Raw genomic sequence first — 19,335 nt, 5'->3', positions numbered from 1 at the left:
TGCTGTAGAGCGGCTTGGGCAGTCCTTTGTGCCTGCAGCCATCAGGCTACTTCTGGGATTAATGACTCAGGATTGATGACTCTTGCGTTACTCTTGCTCATGGACTTCTGGGATGTACACTAGCACCCGGACAGTTGCCTGCTTACGATAGCTGCTGTAAATGTTTTTCTGCTGACAGTTGCTCATTATATACTTTTTCTGTTGATAGACTGTACACATTTATCATCCATATACAGTACTTTAAATATATTATCCATACACTGTGTAGGCTGGTTGACACTGTACACGTATCAGGCTCATATCTACTTTCAATGGTCTGCACATAATATCCATTCACTGATGAAAGCTCTATGACCATATTACTGGTGATAGTTTGTACAGTATCCTTACGCGGCCGCCTATATTATATGTACATTTATTAGGCTAATAGTTTATTAATTACGCTAACTCAGTCACTCTGACTGGCTAGATCAGTCTAGCTATTTAAATGTTTTAAATAGCTAGACTGAATTCCCCCACAGGATCAGATAAAGGTCTATCTATCAATCCGTTCCTATAGTGGGTACACTCCATGGCAGCACTACGGACATGAAGATAATGGCATGTTTTCTTTTGTAACATAGTCCTGACTCCTGACAGAGTTGTGAGCCTGACAGACTTGCTACAGCATGGCTAGAATTATATAGCTTGTTACCGGGGAATGAAAGTTGCCACAGGGAATTATTCATGTCGTTTGCAGAGAGAGAGATGGCCAAATGGACGACTGGGTGGGTGGGCAGGAAGGTAGTTGGTTTATGGACCACATGACGGAAAGGTGGTGCAGAAGAAAGGCACTTATGTGAATAAGAACTTCCAAAAACATTTCTCGATGACAGATATGTGAATATGAACTTTTTAGTGCATGTAACTCAGCAATAAGTAAAGCAGGGCCACATACAGTACAGGGCTTAATGTGTATATTAGTAGTTAAGTGTTTTACTTGGCCCAGCAACATTTTAACTGGCCCTGCTGCCAAAACTTAAAGCTATTTTTGAGAAATAGCCACACCGATAGATTTATACACGCATCCTTAAATTGGAGCCGAGCACCAAAATGTAAATGAACAATATAAGACCTATAATTAGCTTAATATGTAGTTCCCCTCTAAAGTGCATAAATCCCACCTATTTGAAGCATAAAGTTATAAGCATAAATTTCCCCCCATTTTTGAAAAAAGAAATTCAGGCTCTGCAGTCTCTAAAAGGCTAGTCCATCCCAGAAGCTGTGCTGTTCCTTACACTCTACCAGACCAGATGTCAGTGGTTTCAAACCACTGACATCGCCATCCTTAGAGACCTGTGCTGTCATTGCGGTCAATACAGAAATCTGCCCTTAGATTATATTATTAGCTTGTGTCCAAAGTTGACATTTTGGCCTAAGGGTTGTGCTAGAGAAAAGGTCATTGTGTCAGTCACATTTTAGGCTTCATCCTCCGGGGAACATGAATGCACTCCGCAAGGTTCATGGCAATCCACTCATTAGATTTTGGCCTAGGTTGGCGCTAGAGTATTGCTTATTGTCTCTGAGCATGAAGGTAAACATTAAAAAATGCAAATATGGCTTGTTTTAGTATATATTTTGTGATAAAAGAATACAGTTAATAAATTACGGCTAAATCTAAATCAGGGCTGCACTGCTTGGCACTCATACTGTCTATGGCTGGGATGATATCAATCTTTTTCATTCAAGATCACTTTTTGCCGTAAATACAGCAAAAGAGGGGAGTTTATTTGTATTGCACATTTCATACACAAAGGCAATTCAGAGTGATTTACATAAGGCATAAAAAGGCTGTTAAAAAAAGAAACTAAGCATATCATTAATAAAATGGAGCAATAAAAACACTGTGCATGAACAATGTCACGGTGCTGCTGTTATGCATTTCCCTTTTCTCATACTATTTGTTATACAGTAGATTCGCATTTGTCAGTAATATAGTAATTGTGTAAGAGCATTCATCCCTAAATGATAAGGACAATGTTGTGGCCACCAAGGGTAGCAGCTAAAAAACGGGAAGTAATGGTTTTTACATTCATAAATTTTACCCCAGTGACTGAATGGGAGTAAACTTTTTAGCACAGGGTTGGTGGCATTTCAGAGACTCATTGAAGACTGCTCGGTTTTATGGCTGCTAATGGAACATTAGCTCTACAACAATTATCAAGATAATGTTGAAGATCATGATAGTGTCCCTTAAGACCTCTGAATTAGGTCTATCTGATGCTAGAGTTCTGATTTAAAAGACGAGGTGCACTGCGACACAGTAAAAACCTCAGTGGTCATTTTAACTCCAAAAGTGTACTAATGTAACCAAATGGACCCACTTTGTTGGGGAACATGAAGTGAATGATGACCCTTTTTGGCTCTCCATAGCAAACCTCGCATTGTGATGTGTTGTGAGCATGTAGTACATCACAGATGATTTGACTGAGATGTGCCCAGATTTTCCGCTTTGAAAATACTGGCCAACTTTTTATGACTTGTTAATCACAGCCTCGTTCAGTTCCTCAGAGGGAGCGGAACATCAGTTGTGGTAGCATGTACCTAATGTAGCATCACAGACAGTTGAATGCGAAGTTGCCCTCGGAAGTAATTGGAAAATCAACAATAAACGTTAGCAGGCTATATTTGATAATGTAATGTCCGCGGTCACGCCCACATTGCGATGCATCTTCGAATCGATTATTTCCACACTTCTAGTGGACACTACTTGTTCTCACTTGGCACATGATGCTACTTCTGTTCGCTGCGTGCCACAAAGTGTGACTACAAGCCTTCATTTCATTGTTGTTTACATTTATTTATATAGTGCTGGTGTCAGGCTGGACTTTTCAATGGATCATATCGAACTACCGGTAATACTTTATAATAATGATTGCCATCCACGTTATTTGCCTGCACCATGTTATTAAAAAGGCTTTAATTGTCAGAGCCAGTGCCTTCCTCCTTCATACTGCGGCTCCTAGAATGCACCGGTCCAGCCTGAATTTGGCTTGAGGCGTGGTGGAACCCCCTTGTTCTTGTTTTAAAATGTCTCTGGGCACTTCAGTAGTTCCTCACAACAATCAAATGTTTTCTGAAAGTAAATTACCAATTTGTCCTATCCCCGTTGGAGGCAGTACATGCTCAAGTACATTTTCCGCTTCATGAAGTTCACTTTTATATATGTAATCCTAAGAATCTCCTTTATCTATCTTTCTAACCGGCAAGATCTCTGGCATAACTCTGCAGTGGATGTTGACTTAAGGAAATGAACAAGTAATGTGCTACTGTCAACTGAAAATGACAACTCGTTTCTTTTTCTGTCAAAGGTGAATCCATGAGGCAGGCCTCGAGTGACTTTGCAGAGGACCCCTGCTCTTCAGTGAAGAGAGGCAACATGGTCCGTGCTGCCAGGGCCCTCCTGTCAGCTGTCACTCACCTACTGGTGCTGGCAGACATGTCTGATGTCTACAAGCTGCTGCTACAGCTCAAACTGGTGAGTCCAGTCACCTTCCTTCTGAGTATTTAGGACACATTCTCCTTAATGCTTCAGAAAATGAAACCAAACTCTCCCATCCTCAAAAGGAAAGACCTTGAATTTAGACATGATTACCTTGCCTGGAGAGAAGGTAGTCGCTGTGCCTTTCAGCTTTCTTTAGCACATTAACCCATTAAGAGCGCTAAAGCCTATATGTTGTTATACCTTTTAAAACCGAGAAAGCAGCTGTCATTCATCTGTGTCATTTTAGATGTTATGTATATAGCAACAGGAATTTTTTATTTTTTACAGTTTTTGAACATCTTCTGAAAACTTAAGTTAGGATTTAGAAGGCGTTTTTAAAATCGACCTCGGGTCTAAATGGGTTAAACTTTGACTGCTCACCTTGAAGGAGAAAATGACATGGTTTGTGAGACAACAGGGAATGGCCCTTCCTGTTCCTTTAGTTTCTGCATAAAGTCTTATCGGTGACTAACCTGCTCTTGATGCAATCACACGCGCCTAGACAGGCACAGCCAATGAGGTCATGTGAACTATTTAAACGGGCGAGACAAGCCTCTTGTCAGAGTTCCTAAAAGGGCCAGAGGCATCCTGCATCGCCATGTTGTGATAACAACCAGGCCTGTACGGATCTGAATGGAGAGACAGGACGCAAAGCTCTTGAAAAAGACTTTGCTACTCCCCCACATTTTGAGGGTTTGAAATGTCCACAAATATGTATGGTATTACAGTGTTTGGTGTCACTCGCATGGGGATCCACCCTGTTATTCAGTTGGCTTCCAGTTGATTTAAAACATAACTGTGTAGAACCTACTCTTAGCACATATGTGTCTCACTCTGCTACCCTATCTTATCAGAGCTCTGTTTATAGCCTTCTACTTCATTATGTTCATCTCCTGCCGTTCCCTGTCGGAGAGCACAACCAGAATGTGGAATGCCACAGGGAAATGAACCGGCTAACATCCCTAAAGAACCTCGAAAAGAAGCCTGGAATGCAGACTTCTGTAGTGGAGTACCATGTTTCTGTGGGCTGCAAAATACATTTTGGCATTTGAGTCATGAATCAATTCTCAGTGGTGACTTGCAACCACCTTGAAGCTTTTGGTATATTTCTTACAGACTCCATCAAATATTTCTAGCCCTTTTTGTTATCTTCCCACAAATGTACTAAATATTCTGTCTTCTACATTTCTTTTTGTATAAAAACTAGTAACAAGAACCCAAATTAAGATCATTGATGTTATGCAGTGAAAATAATGCTGTCTAATATATGTATCTGTAATCATCGTCATCCATCTCTCCCATCTAAACTGTTCAGGTGGAGGAGAACCTTATGAAAGTGCGTAATGCGGGAACAGAACAGGACCTGGGGATCCACTATAAAGCCCTGAAGCCAGAAGTGGACAAGCTCAACATCATGGCTGCCAAAAGACAGCAGGTAAAGTACAGTTATCCAAAAGGAGAGGGGGAGAGAAACTGGATGAAACACAATGGTGGGTCACAAGCGATATGGATTAGATGAAGGGTATGTTTGAGGTGAGGGATAGGTTGCATTAGCAGGTAGTTACCGGAATAGGTGTTATCAGGTTGATTTGTCGCCGTCTATCACAGACGGCCCACAGAGCAAGTGAGAGAGGGAGTACTCCATGCTTTCGCAAGAAGATTAGATGGTATAAGCATGAACAATCTCCTTATTACCGGTTACGGGGAGAGTGTGGAGGGCAGGATGAGTGTGTATGCTGGATGCAGCATGGGTGACAAAACCCATTATCTCAAGATGAGAATTGTATCATAAGCGGTAGTCAGCAGTGAAGTGCATTCCATGATGAATTTTCTCAGTGACACAACTGAGTAATGAGATGAGCACGGCTTCCTATCCAGTACAGATCAACTGGGTATACAAACCTCACAATGCTAATTATTACAGATAAAACGCAGGGAGCGATACTTTAAAAAAAAAAGTTAATGTTCGTTTTGATTGTGTTTCACGCCCGCTTGTCATTCTCTTTTCACCAGGGACCTTTTTCAGCTAGACTTCAAAGCTATCCATGCTTACAATGGAGTAATACAATGGCTTTGACCAAAAAGTAGCTGTAGAAAACAGGAAAGGTTTGGGAACCCCTGCTTTTAACATTTTAAATGCTTTGGAAAGGACTCTGTCATTGTTGCTCTGCTGGGCACAACATTTTCAAACACACCAGACTACAGGTCTGTTTTCCTTGCCAAGTTAAATATTGAATGGAGAGAGTGTAACACGCACATTACATTGTTTCCCAGCTTTGGAAAATCTTGCACTTTTTCAATTATGCATAATGAAGTTGTGCCAAGTTTTTAAGCTGACAGATGAAAGACTTCATAGTCATTGCATTTGATTGCATTCTTATGAAGAAAAGGTGCCCAATGTGGTGCTAAAACCTTTAAAATGTCAAAGGCCTTAAAAAGTATTCGGATAATGTCAAAGAAGTCGTCTCTGTGGCATTTAAGAATCCAACTTGATGTGGGGTCTTAATTTGCTGGGGTCATTATACCCTCCCTTCCTGTTCTGCAGAACGTATACATAGCAGAAACTCATGGTAAAGCTGGAATGGGCGAGAGCGTGCACAATACCTGATTTATATTTCATTTTACGGTAGTGTTGCTCACCAAAAATAGCCGATCTACAAGCTCACAACATGTCTCATCGACCCATTTCCCTTCCTCTAACAGGAATAAAGTTACTGCTACCACCAGCAAACTGCGGGCTTATCGATTCTTCAAGTGAAATCTATTTGTTTTAACAGTTGCAGGATCCCATGGGAAAATGGTAAACGTACCTGATCCTCCACATGCTTAGAGCATGAAGGGAATTGCAATAACGGGTGACATGACTGTAATCTACAAACATCTTCGACATTTAGTTTAACAGACATTCTCATCACATGAAATTATGGTTATCAATTGATTCGTTTTTCAGGCTCATTAGTTACTGTTTCAACTATTTAGCAGCAGGAGGAAAAGCTGTCAAAAGAGACAGCTTCAACTCTAAATCCCTTTTTTAAAGGGATTAAAAGCTTTCTGATGCATTTGAAACTATTACCCTGCATATACATCATCTCTGTAGGTAAAAAAAAATAAACTGCCACTTAGGAATGTAATGCAAATGGAATTTGCTTGAATTTGCAATTATGTAAATGATTGAAATGGTACGTACATGAGTGCATGACATAATGTGGTTGAGCGTGTCTCAGGCAGTAACTTTTGTTTGACAGACGTCAGGGAACGTTCATGTGTGATTATTGAAAGAGCTCTTGTTAGAGAAATGCAACACCGTCCACTGTTGTTATACCCACATATTCTGCATTCTAAAACCTGGGACTCGGCCCAAGTTAATTTTCCTCTGTTTTCAAAACAAAGTCGTTCACACGTAAACCAATCAGAGTGATTGCATTGCATTCACACTGCCACGGTTCACAGAAATGCTAATGTTGAGCAAGAGTTGGAACAATGGTTGATTGCCAACCCTCCTGCATCGCTGGTGGTATCTAATGCCAAATAGAGTTGGATAGATAAAGCTCACTGTAAAATCACAATAAACGGGAACAGAATTCGGAAGGTGGCGAGAAGCTCGTGAGGAGAGTGAGCGAGTGTGAAAGTGGGGGTATTGGAATTCAGCTTTACAGGACAGAAGACCGTTCCGAGTTGTCATGAGCATCTTGGATGGTTCAGTGTGGCGGGGTCAGAGGGACCACCACTAGGCTTGAGTTCTGCCAGTGTCGGAAAGTTTGATTGCGTCGTGGCTGGTGGTGCGATGATAGTCAACGTGAGACCGCTATAACAAACAACCAAACTGTAAAAATAAAAGGAATGTTATGCTTGTTTATTTCTGGTCTATGTGGAAATAGTCTGTTAAATCTGTTTTGTGACAATTGCGTGTAGATATTATCAGCTCCCCTAGGAGAATTACCAAGCCATGTAGTCCTTGCCAAGTCAAGATTATACAGGTTACCGAGGTAAAATATTGTTCCAGCATATGCCAGCTGACATAGGACACAGTAATGAACGTAAGAAATGAGAAGAATAAGATTTTGCAAGCGCTTTAACCAACTAAGCCCTATTCAAACATTTTGAAATGTTTCGCATATTACGACGTGACTAAAATAGGGCGGCCTGGTTGAATGTAGTTAAACTAGTGCACTTAAAATTGCATATCTCTGAATGCATAATATACCAAAATGAACAGATTTTGGCAGGAAATTTGCTTAAAATTGCAATCATGTTAAAATGTTTTAACCCATTGAGACCTGGAACGCATCTGTGTCACTTTAGATTTCTTTGGCTATTCAAAAATAGCAGATATACAAGCTCATTGCGCGGCACTTAGCTTGTAGATCTGCTATTTTTGAAAAATCTTGAAACTTTTTTTCAAAAGACTGTTAGTATTTAGAAAACATTTTTAAGAATCGCCTCGGGTCTTAATGGGTTTAATGAATGGAAGAAATATCCATGTACCAAATTGAGTGCATTAAATGTGGTTTAGATATTTTTTTTGAGTCTCGGGCAGTAGGCCGCAACATTTAATGAGAAGCCTATTTTTTTAAAGACATATTTCTTTTAAACACATTCATTAGTGCGTCCCGTAGTCCTTCCAACGAAAAGATAATCAGAATATATAGTGCCGATGTCTGAATAGCAATGTATTAAATGGCAAAGGCGTATTGTAATGTCCCGATTATGAGTGTGTAGTGTTACCCCGGGGAACAGAAACAAATCTGGGTCATCTGGTGTAAGCTTTGTCACACTTAACCCATCAAGACCCGGAACGCATCTGTTAGCATCTTTGCTACGAGCTTGTAGATCTGCCATTTGTTTTTTTTTATTGTGGAAAATTAGTTTATTACATTACAAATGTTGCTATAATCAGTGGTTCTCAAACTTTTTCATGTCAAGGACCCCAAAATGATATGTATTTGACCGGACCCACCATCTCAAAATATTTTGTTCCAGGGACCCCCCTGAAGCAAAGATTTGAGTTAAAAATGTTAACGCTTTAAAAAATATTTGTATTCAAAGATTTTCACACATTTTCACAATTTCCCCAAAATAGCAGATCTACAAGCTCATAGCGCGGCACTCGGTGCCTCGCTATGAGGTTGGAGATCTGCTCTTTTATATCTGCTATTTTTGAATAGCCAAAGTATAAAATAATGGTTAAAGTGGTTCCACAGATGCGTTCCCGGTCTTAATGGGTTAAGTGTCTCCATGAGGGCATAACAGGCTCATTTTGAATCCAAAGTATTATGCACCCCCTCCATCCCTGTGGAAATCACTTTCTCTACACCTGTTCCCCTGTTGCCTGTACCTATAAAGCATTCTACTCACTTCTCACTCATCTAACCTTTTCTGATTGTTCTCTTGGTTCTCCCCCCCCCCCCCCCCACCCCCTCACTCCCCCACTGGTAGGAGCTGAAGGACGTCACCCACAAGGACCAAATGGCGGCTGCCCGCGGCGTACTGCAGAGGAACATCCCCATGCTGTACACGGCGTCTCGCGCGTGCCTGCAGCACCCCGACGTGGCGGCCTATAAGGCCAACCGTGACCTCATCTACAAGCAGCTGCAGCACGCCGTCTCCGGCATCTCCAACGCCGCCCAGGCCACCGCCAGCGATGACTCTGCCCTGAACACGACACCCGGGGGCGGGGAGTTGGCCTACGCCATCAACAACTTTGACGTAGGTTTCACTGACGTTTTGCTTTTGACCCAGTTGCGTTCCTATTCACTCGCCTTTTTGCACATCACTCGCCTATTGCACATTACTCACCGCCAGAACAGTGAATGAATACACCGCAGAGGAGACCTTATTAACCAACAAACAACCTTTTTGCTATGCATGAATTCCTTTGGTCCCTAGCTCAGTGTGATTATGATTCACATGGATGATTGTTTGCATTGCTTATCTTATTTGAAAGGGCACATAGGCTAAACATTTCAAAACGGCCTATATTTTCTTTTGGGCTGCCCCCTGAAAGTCGATGATTTAAATCATCGGTCATCTGTTAAACCATTAATATCAATATCCGACTATTTTAAAGTTTCCGTTTTGTTGCCGTTTGTGCTGAATAGCTCATAATTTGAACATATGGCATGCATTCATGTTATCTTATCGCTTGTATTTTTGCATTCTTAAACTCGGAGAGGACAATATATCTTGATGCATTCTTTGATGAACCTGAGATGATATTGATTCAGATTAACCCCCTTCTCAGACTTTTAGTCATTTAATAATGACATCTCTTAAACGCATAGCTGTGATTCCCCTTGTCATGATGGTATCTGGTCTTATCTCTACTGTTGCTGCAGGGTAATAAGGGGGGAAATCCACTCCAGTCTCATTCAGAAAGAAAGCAGGTCATGTTAGCTCTGAGTTGTTACAACGCTGCCTTGAGAGGTTTCTTGAGAATTCCGTGCTCAACTGAAAACTCAGGATCTCTTTCTCTGCTGTCCGTCCTGTTTGTTCCCCGCCTATTCCTTTTGTGATAAAACCCCTGTATATTGAACTGCATTGCATTCAGCATGTCCTTGTAATCCAGGATTGACTCCTTTTTTTGGGGGGGGGGGGGGGTGACTAAAAAGCTTTGAATTTGACCTGGGTAGTGGTGTGCACGGCTAACCATTTAGCCATCTAACTGCTCATTTTAAAATTGCAGGATATTGATTTAAGTTGCATATTATTTGGTAGATATAGTTTTATTAGATATAGATATCAGGATTGTTGTATATTTCAGTTAGCTGCACATTCGCACACAAAAAATAGCAGATCTACAAACTGACAATACGCTGCGCAATTAAGTATAGATACGTCTTTTACTGATGCTTATTCCCCATCCGCAGAACGAGCATGTTTATAGTGATACGGTTATTAATTCTGTTATTTGATTTCCTCTGTTTGTCTGCACAAGTTAACTAGGTAACTAAGTAAACATAGGGACTAGCATTACATGAGCAAAGTTTCCCTGGACATTACATGAGCGAAGTTCCCCTGGACACAAGCCCATGTAGTATAAAGTGAATTCCGATGTCTCTGTCTGACGGCGTTGGTGAGACACTGCCGTGTATCTGCTCCCTCAGAACATGTTTTCTCAGCAGCCGACCTCAGGGTCAACAGGCTGCTCCCACACCACGTCTACAAACTGATCTTTATCAAAGCCCTGGTGCTATGGCCCGATTTCCTCCTTGATAATGTTACTTGAGAATAGTTTTTATTATATATTCAATATCCCGATATGATTTAAAAAAAAGAAGATTTTAGGTGAACATTATAGTGTCAAAAATATGCATTTCTGTGGACACATCCGTTGGCACACACAATGCCTTTATTGAATACCATTTACGGCCACCTTAAATGCAGTGAGTAAAACATGGATAGGACAGTTAAAAACTACATTTTCCTTTTTAGTGAATCTTCATAATCATTACTTAATGATGAGATAAGACCTTAAGAAATAAGCCATCTCTCCACTTAATCTTTAACACCACTAATTTCCCACTCACCCATTAGTTTTCTGTGGTCATGGCAACATCTCTGTGGCTTAATAGGATGTATAGGATTCTTGCAACACAGCTAATGGTCCTCGTAATTAAGGAAAATAAATTACATAGGTGATATGTCCATCCTGATATACTCTGCTTCAGTTTATTGTAGATAATGTACCTCTTAGCTAAGTTGGGGAGCGTGATTCACACAAATTTAAACTGTCGTTTGTGGCATGAGTACATCCACACAGAACACAAATATCACAACGATAAAGCGGTATAGTTTATTTTTAAAACGAGGTGGATTTTGAAAGGAGGCATCACCAAATTAACATCAAACTATTGTTTGATGTGAAATATTGGCAAATATGCATTTTATGTTTTTATCCCATTAACACATCGACCGCCAGAGGTTAATCTCATAATGTACTCACCAGTGCCAAGGTGTTTTTGTTGTTTTTTTGTTTTTTTTCATGTCGCCATAGATCTTGTTAAAATCCTTAAGATTGAGCTCTACACGGTCTGTTTACATCCGCGAGATCTCCCTGTATCTCCCAGTGAAGATCGCGTGTCAAACGGGGCATCCATGTTTGAGTTAGAGCGGATTACGTTAAACAGTGAAATGCGAGGAGAAAAAACTACAGGAAGAGAATTGAGTTTCAGTTTCGTCTGTAGAATGGGAGCGGGCGTGATCGTCAAAACCGGATCCCAAATAATTCTATTTCCTGTCATCAAACCGGAAACGGAAGTGGATCAAAAAAATTCCGAAAGTGCACCCGGACCGCGCATGCGCGAAAAGACCGCAGCCCGTAGGACTACGGGCTCGGCGCTTAACCGTTGGATTTAACGGCCCGTAGAACTACGGGCCCGGCGGTAAATGTGTTAAGACCTAGAACGAATCTGTGTCACTTTAGATTTATTTGGCTATTCAAAAATAGCAGATCTACAAGCTCATAGCGCGGCGGTATGAGCTTGTAGATCTGCTATTTTTGAAAAATGATATTAGTCTTAATGGGTTTTGCATCATGCTTGCGTAATCTACCTGGTTCTGAATAGAAAATGCATCACTTTATCAGTGCGTGATATTCACGTTCTGTGTGGATATACTCATGACACAATTTTTTTTTGCACTCACAAAAAAAAGTGCCTTTAAATATAAAGAGGTACTCAATGGTGTTGTGTAATGGCTATACAGCAAAAGTCCAGAAATTTAGTTTAACTCTGAGAGGGCGAGGAGAATGGACCGTTAAAGGTCAATTTGTACCCTGTGTACTTAACTGTGTACGACTAAAATTACATGATTCTTCTTGTAATAAATGCTGTGTTAACGATGCACCATGTAGGCGTGAATATACGTGCATCTTATAAATATACTGTATGCAATGGTTCTTGCTTCCCTTAAGAAGAGAAACGACCCCAGGGGACCCCAGTGAACTAAGTATATAGGGTTTAAGTCTTTATGCTGTATGCACACAAAATAGGTCTTTGTCCTCCTTGTTGTTTAATCCTCTCTGTGTGTGTGTGTGTGTGTGTGTGTGACCTCCTCATAAGATATAATAGTACACAGTAAATCAGTCAAATTCTTTGTTTGGTTCATCAGCATTGTTTCTTAAACTCTATACTACAACAAATAGCGGAAATAGCGTTAAATGCTTTGTTAGCCTATAGATCCTGTTTTCTAATTTTTTTTTAAGCAACATTTCTTTTTTAAACATTTTGAAACTTATCCCAAAATAAGGATGCAAAATATATCCTTAATGAGTATAGTAGTGAAAAATAGGCATAATAAAGGAATAAATAGAGTAAAATGCATGATGATCTCACTGTTGTGTTCTATGGTATTTACGGCATAATCAACGACGAGTCTTGCCGTTATCGAAAAATAATGAACGCTGTGGATGCTAATTGCATGTCTAAATTCGGTTGTGCACAGTTGCACTGAATCTGAGACTAACAGTATTCGCTGCCTCCTCCATCTCTTAACCCATTAACACATTGATTGCCTGAGTTATTTCAGATTTTTTGCAGTTTATTGCCAGAGATTTTTCATTGAAAAAAAAAAAGTACTCAGGAGCTGAGATACAAAATTTTAAAGTTTTAAGTTAACAAGGAAGTGGATAGGAGTCTAGATCTTCGACTAATCATATCTCCTTGGTCTTTGGGTCAAATACAAAAAAAAAATTAAAAAAAAAAAAAAAAAAAAATTGAATTTTTTTTTCTTTTCTTAAAAACGAGTTAACTCGATCTAGGCAATCAAGTGATGGATTTTAAAAACGAGTTAACTCGTTCTAGGCAATCAATGTGTTAAGACCTAAGGCGATTCTTAAAAATGTCTTCTAAATCCCAACAGTTTTCTGAAAAAACATACGTTTCTATATCAGTGGTGCTCAAACCTTTTCATCTCAAGGACCCCCAAAATGTATGTATTTGGCTGCGGACCCCCATCTCAAAATGTTTTGTTCCAGGGACCCCCAGAAGCAAAGATTTGAGTTAAAAATGTTCACTTTAAAACAATATGTATATTCAAAGATTTGCGCACATTTTCACGATTTTTCAAAAATAGCAGATCTACAAGCTCGTAGCGCGGCACTCGGTGCCGCGCTATGAGCTTGTATATCTGCTATTTTTGAATAGCCAAAGCGTAAAATAATACTTTTTAGCTCAAATGAAAAAGTGACACAGACGCGTTCCAGGTCTTAATGGGTTAATGCAGCAATCAGTGGAGTTTCCTCTCTTGTATCAACGGTTATCCATCACTCAAGTCTCACGCAGCCCTCGGGAGCCCATTGAAAGACCACTTGTAATGAACAAGGTTGTCTTTTCTTTTACGCGTTGTGACTTTTCCAAATCCTCCTCATGCATGTGGGTTGAGCGTATGTATCTGGCCAAAACGCTCGGGGGCAAAATGCTGCAGCTTCAATGTTTGACTGATAAGATCATTAGAATGTGAAGCCTGTTGCTGTTCATTATCTCAATATTTTCATAGATTTTTGACAAGGTTAAGTGCGCATTGCGAATACGCACACACTTAAGACAACAGAAACAAAACAAAAACATAAACGGAATGTTCATTATCAATATAACATACGCATTTTATGTGTCAAATGGAAAATTGTTATATGACATGCATTTCCTGGCATGTGGCCATGGGAAAGGAGTTTTTTTCTCCATATTTTCAATATTAACTGTCATCACCAATATGACTATTTTGCAATACATATTTTAAAAGTTAATCATCTGTTTATGTGCTGGGACAGTTATTCTTTGGCAACATGATCAGGTCCAACTTGGAAACCATAATCCAGTAGCTCTTAGTCTAAAGACAAATGTACATGAGGCGAGCTAATCTCAGCAGAAAAGCGGAAAAGGTATTTGTTAAAGCGACATCCTTTTTATACTTTTTACTGTTGCTTACTTAACCACATAAATGTTTTTTGATTTGAATGATTTTGGGCATTCCAAAGTGTTGAGTTTTTCTCAAAATGTCAAGATTTTCCAAAACTATTTCAAGGCTTTACAGGATAATAGTTGAGTTGTTTTTAACCACATGAGCCCTAGCGTCTATTCTGGGGGCGAACATTCGGTGAAAATAGCAGCTCTACAAGCTAACATGTCCCGACAAAATCTGCTGTGAGCTATTTTCAGCAATGAGATTTGGTGTTGAGGGGAAAAAAATTGTTTATGTAGTATAGACCCCAGGGGACCCCAGTGAACTAAGTATATAGGGTTTAAGTGGTTAAACTGCTCAGGATTTTAAAACCTCCAGAGGTGCGTCTCCCTCCCAGCAGGCAGATGGCATGCCTCCGTGAAGCTTCAGAAAATGAAATATGAGGATGAAGCATAAAGGTACACGAAGCAAGACACAGAACTACAGCCCCTCGCATCTGATGCACCAGTGATTTCCTGGTGACCATGCAGAAAGTTGTATTTCTTTTCTTTTTTTTTAACGACAGACTTTTTCCAAACCAGCTCATTTCTGATGCTCAATTTCAAGCGCAAGGCAAAATTAATGAATGAGTCACACACACGCACACATACACTTTCTCAGTCTATCTCTCTCCCTCCCTCGGGTGCCTGTTGCCATGGCGACGTGACACGCAAGCAGAGCAGGTCAGACGAGATGGAATGGAGGCGGCTGGTGATGGTTTTGATAGAGGATGGGCCACCTAATAAAGCGGAATTCTAACAACTGAATTGTTGAATATTTTACTGGCTGTAAGGCGCCGATGGTTGTGCATGTGTGTTTTTTCTTTTCTGTCAGGCTAAGATTGCTTTCTTCTCTTGCTGCCGCGAGCAACATTGTGGTACCTTACCCTCTGCAATGCTTCTCCAGCATGTCAACTACTTCCCCCTCTCGGCGAGCTCGCCCCTGTGAAATCAGACGTAAACAAGTGTTCTCTCTCCCATCCCGCAGATATAAGAGCAGAATGGGTTGCGATGCAAGTACAGCACCACTCTGACTCGTATGAAAGGGCGTAATGAAACGAGGGCTATAAAATCTAATTCATCCACAAAAGAGCATTATCTATTCATAGGCTCATCTGTTAGCAGAAATGGCTCTCATTATCTGCTGTCAAGACCAGCAGCCCACTGCATGCTGTTTTGACTCATTCCTCATTCATTTATTAACACTATTGCAGTATATTAGGCTATGGAAGAGTAGCCAAAGTGTGCTTATACTTTTTAAAAAGTTTCAGCAAAGGATAGTGTTGCTGTATGAATATACCAGTGTGCCCCAATCTTAGGAAGATTGTTGTCTAGAGTTATGATATGAGAATATACATTTTATTAGTATGATGGACTGACTGCGTTGCTTGCTTGGGCCAAGTTGGCCAAGACCAGCATCCTCATTAGCTCATGTCCACGTTGCTTTTAACCCCTTTTAAGCGCCTTCATGAACTCTGGCCTCTTATTAAAATGTCTTGGATTAACATATGGTATGTGTTAGTGAAGTGATGAAATGTAATCTTAACGTTTCAAAATATGCATGAAATCATGTAGCTTGCCTTTCGGCAGTCAAGTCTTTTAACCCATTAAGACCTGGAACGCATCTGTGTCACTTTAGATTTCTTTGGCTATTCAAATATAGCAGATATACAAGCTCATAGCATGGCACAGAGTGCCGCGCTATGATCTTGTAGATCTGCTATTTTTGAAAAATCTTAAACATTTCTTTTTAGATTTTTTTTTTTCAAAAAACTGTTAGGATTTAGAAAACATTTTTAAGAATCGCCTCAGGTCTTAATGGGTTAAAAATACTCCCTTGATGACCTGAAAATGCATCAAAGCGGTTGTGTTTGTACTTGGCCGATGCCTTTCAAGCATGTCTGCACTTGGCATCTCCTCTGCTGTGATATAAATGACTGGCTCCCCCAGTTACCAACCGCTAACAAATTCTTTAATAGTATAAGAGCAAAGACATTCAAACAGTGACACTGTGTGTGTGTGTGTGTGTGAAATGAGCCATTTATCCCACAAACGCAACCAAATCCATCTCCTGCTGTCCCATTTGAACCGGGAAATGAAGCAAGTGGTTTCACAGACTCCTGTTTCATCAAATCCATTTCACCCGTTTTGCAGATTTTGGTCACCCTCGGCCATCTCCTGAAACTGTAGACGGGGGAGCATATTGTCTCTTGGCCCAAGGGCTTGGAAAATAAAGACAGTTTAACCTTCAAGCCCTTCCCTCTAGATTTACCAGCCAGTCTGTCAAAATCTGTCAAATCAGCTCTTTCTTGCCAGCCGTCTCTCTGCAGGCTTGAGAAGGAGAGATCGACATCCTATGATGGTTTTATTGTCTTTTTCCCCCCCTCTTTTTTTTTAACCCTCAGTGTAATTTTTGTCCTTTACAGAAACAAATCATCGTGGACCCCCTGGCATTCAGTGAGGAGCGTTTCCGCCCCTCCCTGGAGGAACGTCTGGAGAGCATTATCAGCGGCGCTGCCCTGATGGCTGATTCCTCTTGCACGCGCGACGACCGCAGGGAGCGCATTGTTGCAGAGTGCAACTCTGTCCGTCAGGCTCTCCAGGACCTTCTCTCCGAGTACATGGGCAATGTAAGTACCTCTACCACTTGCGGCCATTTATTTTTGGGCTTTTATGCCTTTACGGATAGGACAGTAGGCTGACAGGAAGTAGGGAGTGACATGCAGCAAAGGCCGTCGGGACTGGAACCCGCGGCGCGCTGTCGGCAGGGTTGCCAGATCTGCTCATTATAATTTCCCCGCAAAATTTTATTTGAAAATAGCCGATCTACAAGCTCACAACGCGTAGCATCGCGACACGTTGTGAGCTTGTAGATCTGCTTTTTTCAAATAGCTGATGTATGTTAAAGTGCTCATGTTGGCCCATTGTCGCTGCTTTTGGGCTGGTTTTCCTAGACCTGGTTGCTTGTTTCTCTCTCAGAATCTGGCAACACTGGCTGTCAGGCTGCACTTAGCCTAGGTGCCTGGACCGCTACGCCAGTGGTCCAGGCCACTCCCTACTTCTACTAATTTATTGTTTTTCTTCCCTCAACCCTGGATCCCAGTGAGTGTCCCCTTGACTCTGTTAAAGAGGGGCTGCACTAATGTTGCACTATTTTCCTCAGGTTGAAACCGTCCAATTAGGTTGCACTGCTGGCATCACCTGGCCACACCCCAATTGTGATACAATACTAGTACCGTTTAACCATTGAAAAACGTAGACCACACACTTTTCCCATATTGTTTTGGTGAGAGTTACTAGAACAGCTAGAAGAAACGGCGAAGTGGGTTCATAAAATGACATGATTTTACCGTAATGCTGCCTTTAAAACAGAAAATACATTTATGCCATATACAATATTATGATATCCAAAATCTCATATCATGATATCGATATAATATTGATATATTGGCCAGCTGTAGTGGGTTGACAACTTCACTCTGCTCTCATTTATTCTTTGCTTGCAGGTGCCTCATTTTTCTTTCTCGTTTCAACACCTTCCCCCCCGCCCTCATTTTACCTCACTGGTTGAATAATGGCAGTACTTAATCTCTAACACCTCCACTCCTTATTCCATATGTCGTCTTGTTCTTCATCACTCTCGACACCATATGGCTGAAAAGAGAATTCTTGCAGATTTCAGTACCATGCCTTTGGACAAATTGTTAGGTTGGAGTTAACACTCGCAACTGTCTTCCACTGTTAGTGGAGAAACTTGGCTGTCCTTATTGAAACCTCTGCGATTGTTTCGTTTGCTGGCATAACGATGAGACATTTGATTTCCATTTCCTATGCTATGATCCGTGACTGGCCTCTGCTGGGTCTTAAATATGTTTGAGAACTCCTGATAAGGCTGTAGGAGTTCATTTTCTGATGTGTTCTCAAATCTGCTGCCTTTAACCACTTAAAGGAGTAGTTCACCCAAAACATTACTTATTTTCTATCAATTACACATCCCATGAAGCTTTGAATTCATGGAGATTCTTTGGTTTTTGTCGCATTCCTAAACCAATAATTTGATGACCGGGTCGTCGGTCAGTAGGAGACTACGCCGGTCATCAAATTATTTGCTTAGGAATGCGACGAAAACAAAAAATCTCCATGAATTCAAGGCTTCATGGGGTGTGTAATTGATAGAAAATAGGTGATGTTTTGGGTGAACTACTCCTTTAAGCCAGGGGTAACTAGATTAGGAAGGGGGCCACGACTGTGACAACTTAAATTTACACATCTGTGATGACATGGCCACAATGTGAACGCCAGGGTGAAAGTGGTTAAGGTAGTTTAGTAAGACAAACATTTAGGTAGCAATAAAGTTGCTGCTCCCATCGTCAGTATAGCATATGTGTGTACCAGTGTGCCTGAAGGCGTGCATCAACAAACCATCACAAATGACATTAGAAGCTAGTGTCCAGCTTTGACAAACAATCGATTATATTCATTCTGTTTGGATTGTGGGCATGATTACATTTGGTTTGCTTGGATTCATTCTCGTCATGTAACTTAAGTGAATCCTGGAAATAAGTGGTTTTTCACCCCTTAGTCAGACATTTTATCAATTTGTTTGTCATCGCATCGAGTTTTTCCTCTGCATTCGTCCCCTTTGTTACTATTCAGCTCCATACCTCTCCTCCCAGCATACATACCGCTATCTTCTCTTTGACCACCCTCTCTCACACACTCACACACACGCGGGGTGCAGCGGTTCTCTTTTTAAAACCGAACCGTATGTTTCGCCCTGCACGGTTCGCCCTGCGCGGTTGAATACACATTTTATGAAACGTGGATTTTCGGTTTCGCAATTAAATTTAGCGTTATGCATCTATGTTTGTGTCCTGA

General features: G+C 40.9%; 1 protein-coding gene across 1 annotated transcript in view; it reads left to right on the top strand.

Annotated features, from left to right (window-relative positions):
• The window catches only part of ctnna1 (catenin (cadherin-associated protein), alpha 1), a 133,242-nt gene that overhangs the window by 7,441 nt on the left and 106,466 nt on the right, over nt 1-19,335 (top strand). Inside the window, exons 3-6 of the mRNA XM_080416484.1 lie at nt 3,351-3,517; nt 4,839-4,958; nt 8,960-9,229; nt 16,884-17,087. Coding sequence (XP_080272610.1) covers nt 3,351-3,517; nt 4,839-4,958; nt 8,960-9,229; nt 16,884-17,087 — 761 coding nt within the window. The remainder of the gene's footprint in view (nt 1-3,350; nt 3,518-4,838; nt 4,959-8,959; nt 9,230-16,883; nt 17,088-19,335) is intronic.

Source organism: Gymnoscopelus braueri (assembly GCF_963280865.1).
Source record: "Gymnoscopelus braueri genome assembly, chromosome: 20".
Classification (NCBI taxonomy): domain Eukaryota; kingdom Metazoa; phylum Chordata; class Actinopteri; order Myctophiformes; family Myctophidae; genus Gymnoscopelus; species Gymnoscopelus braueri.
This window is presented reverse-complemented; position numbering and strand designations above follow the sequence as displayed.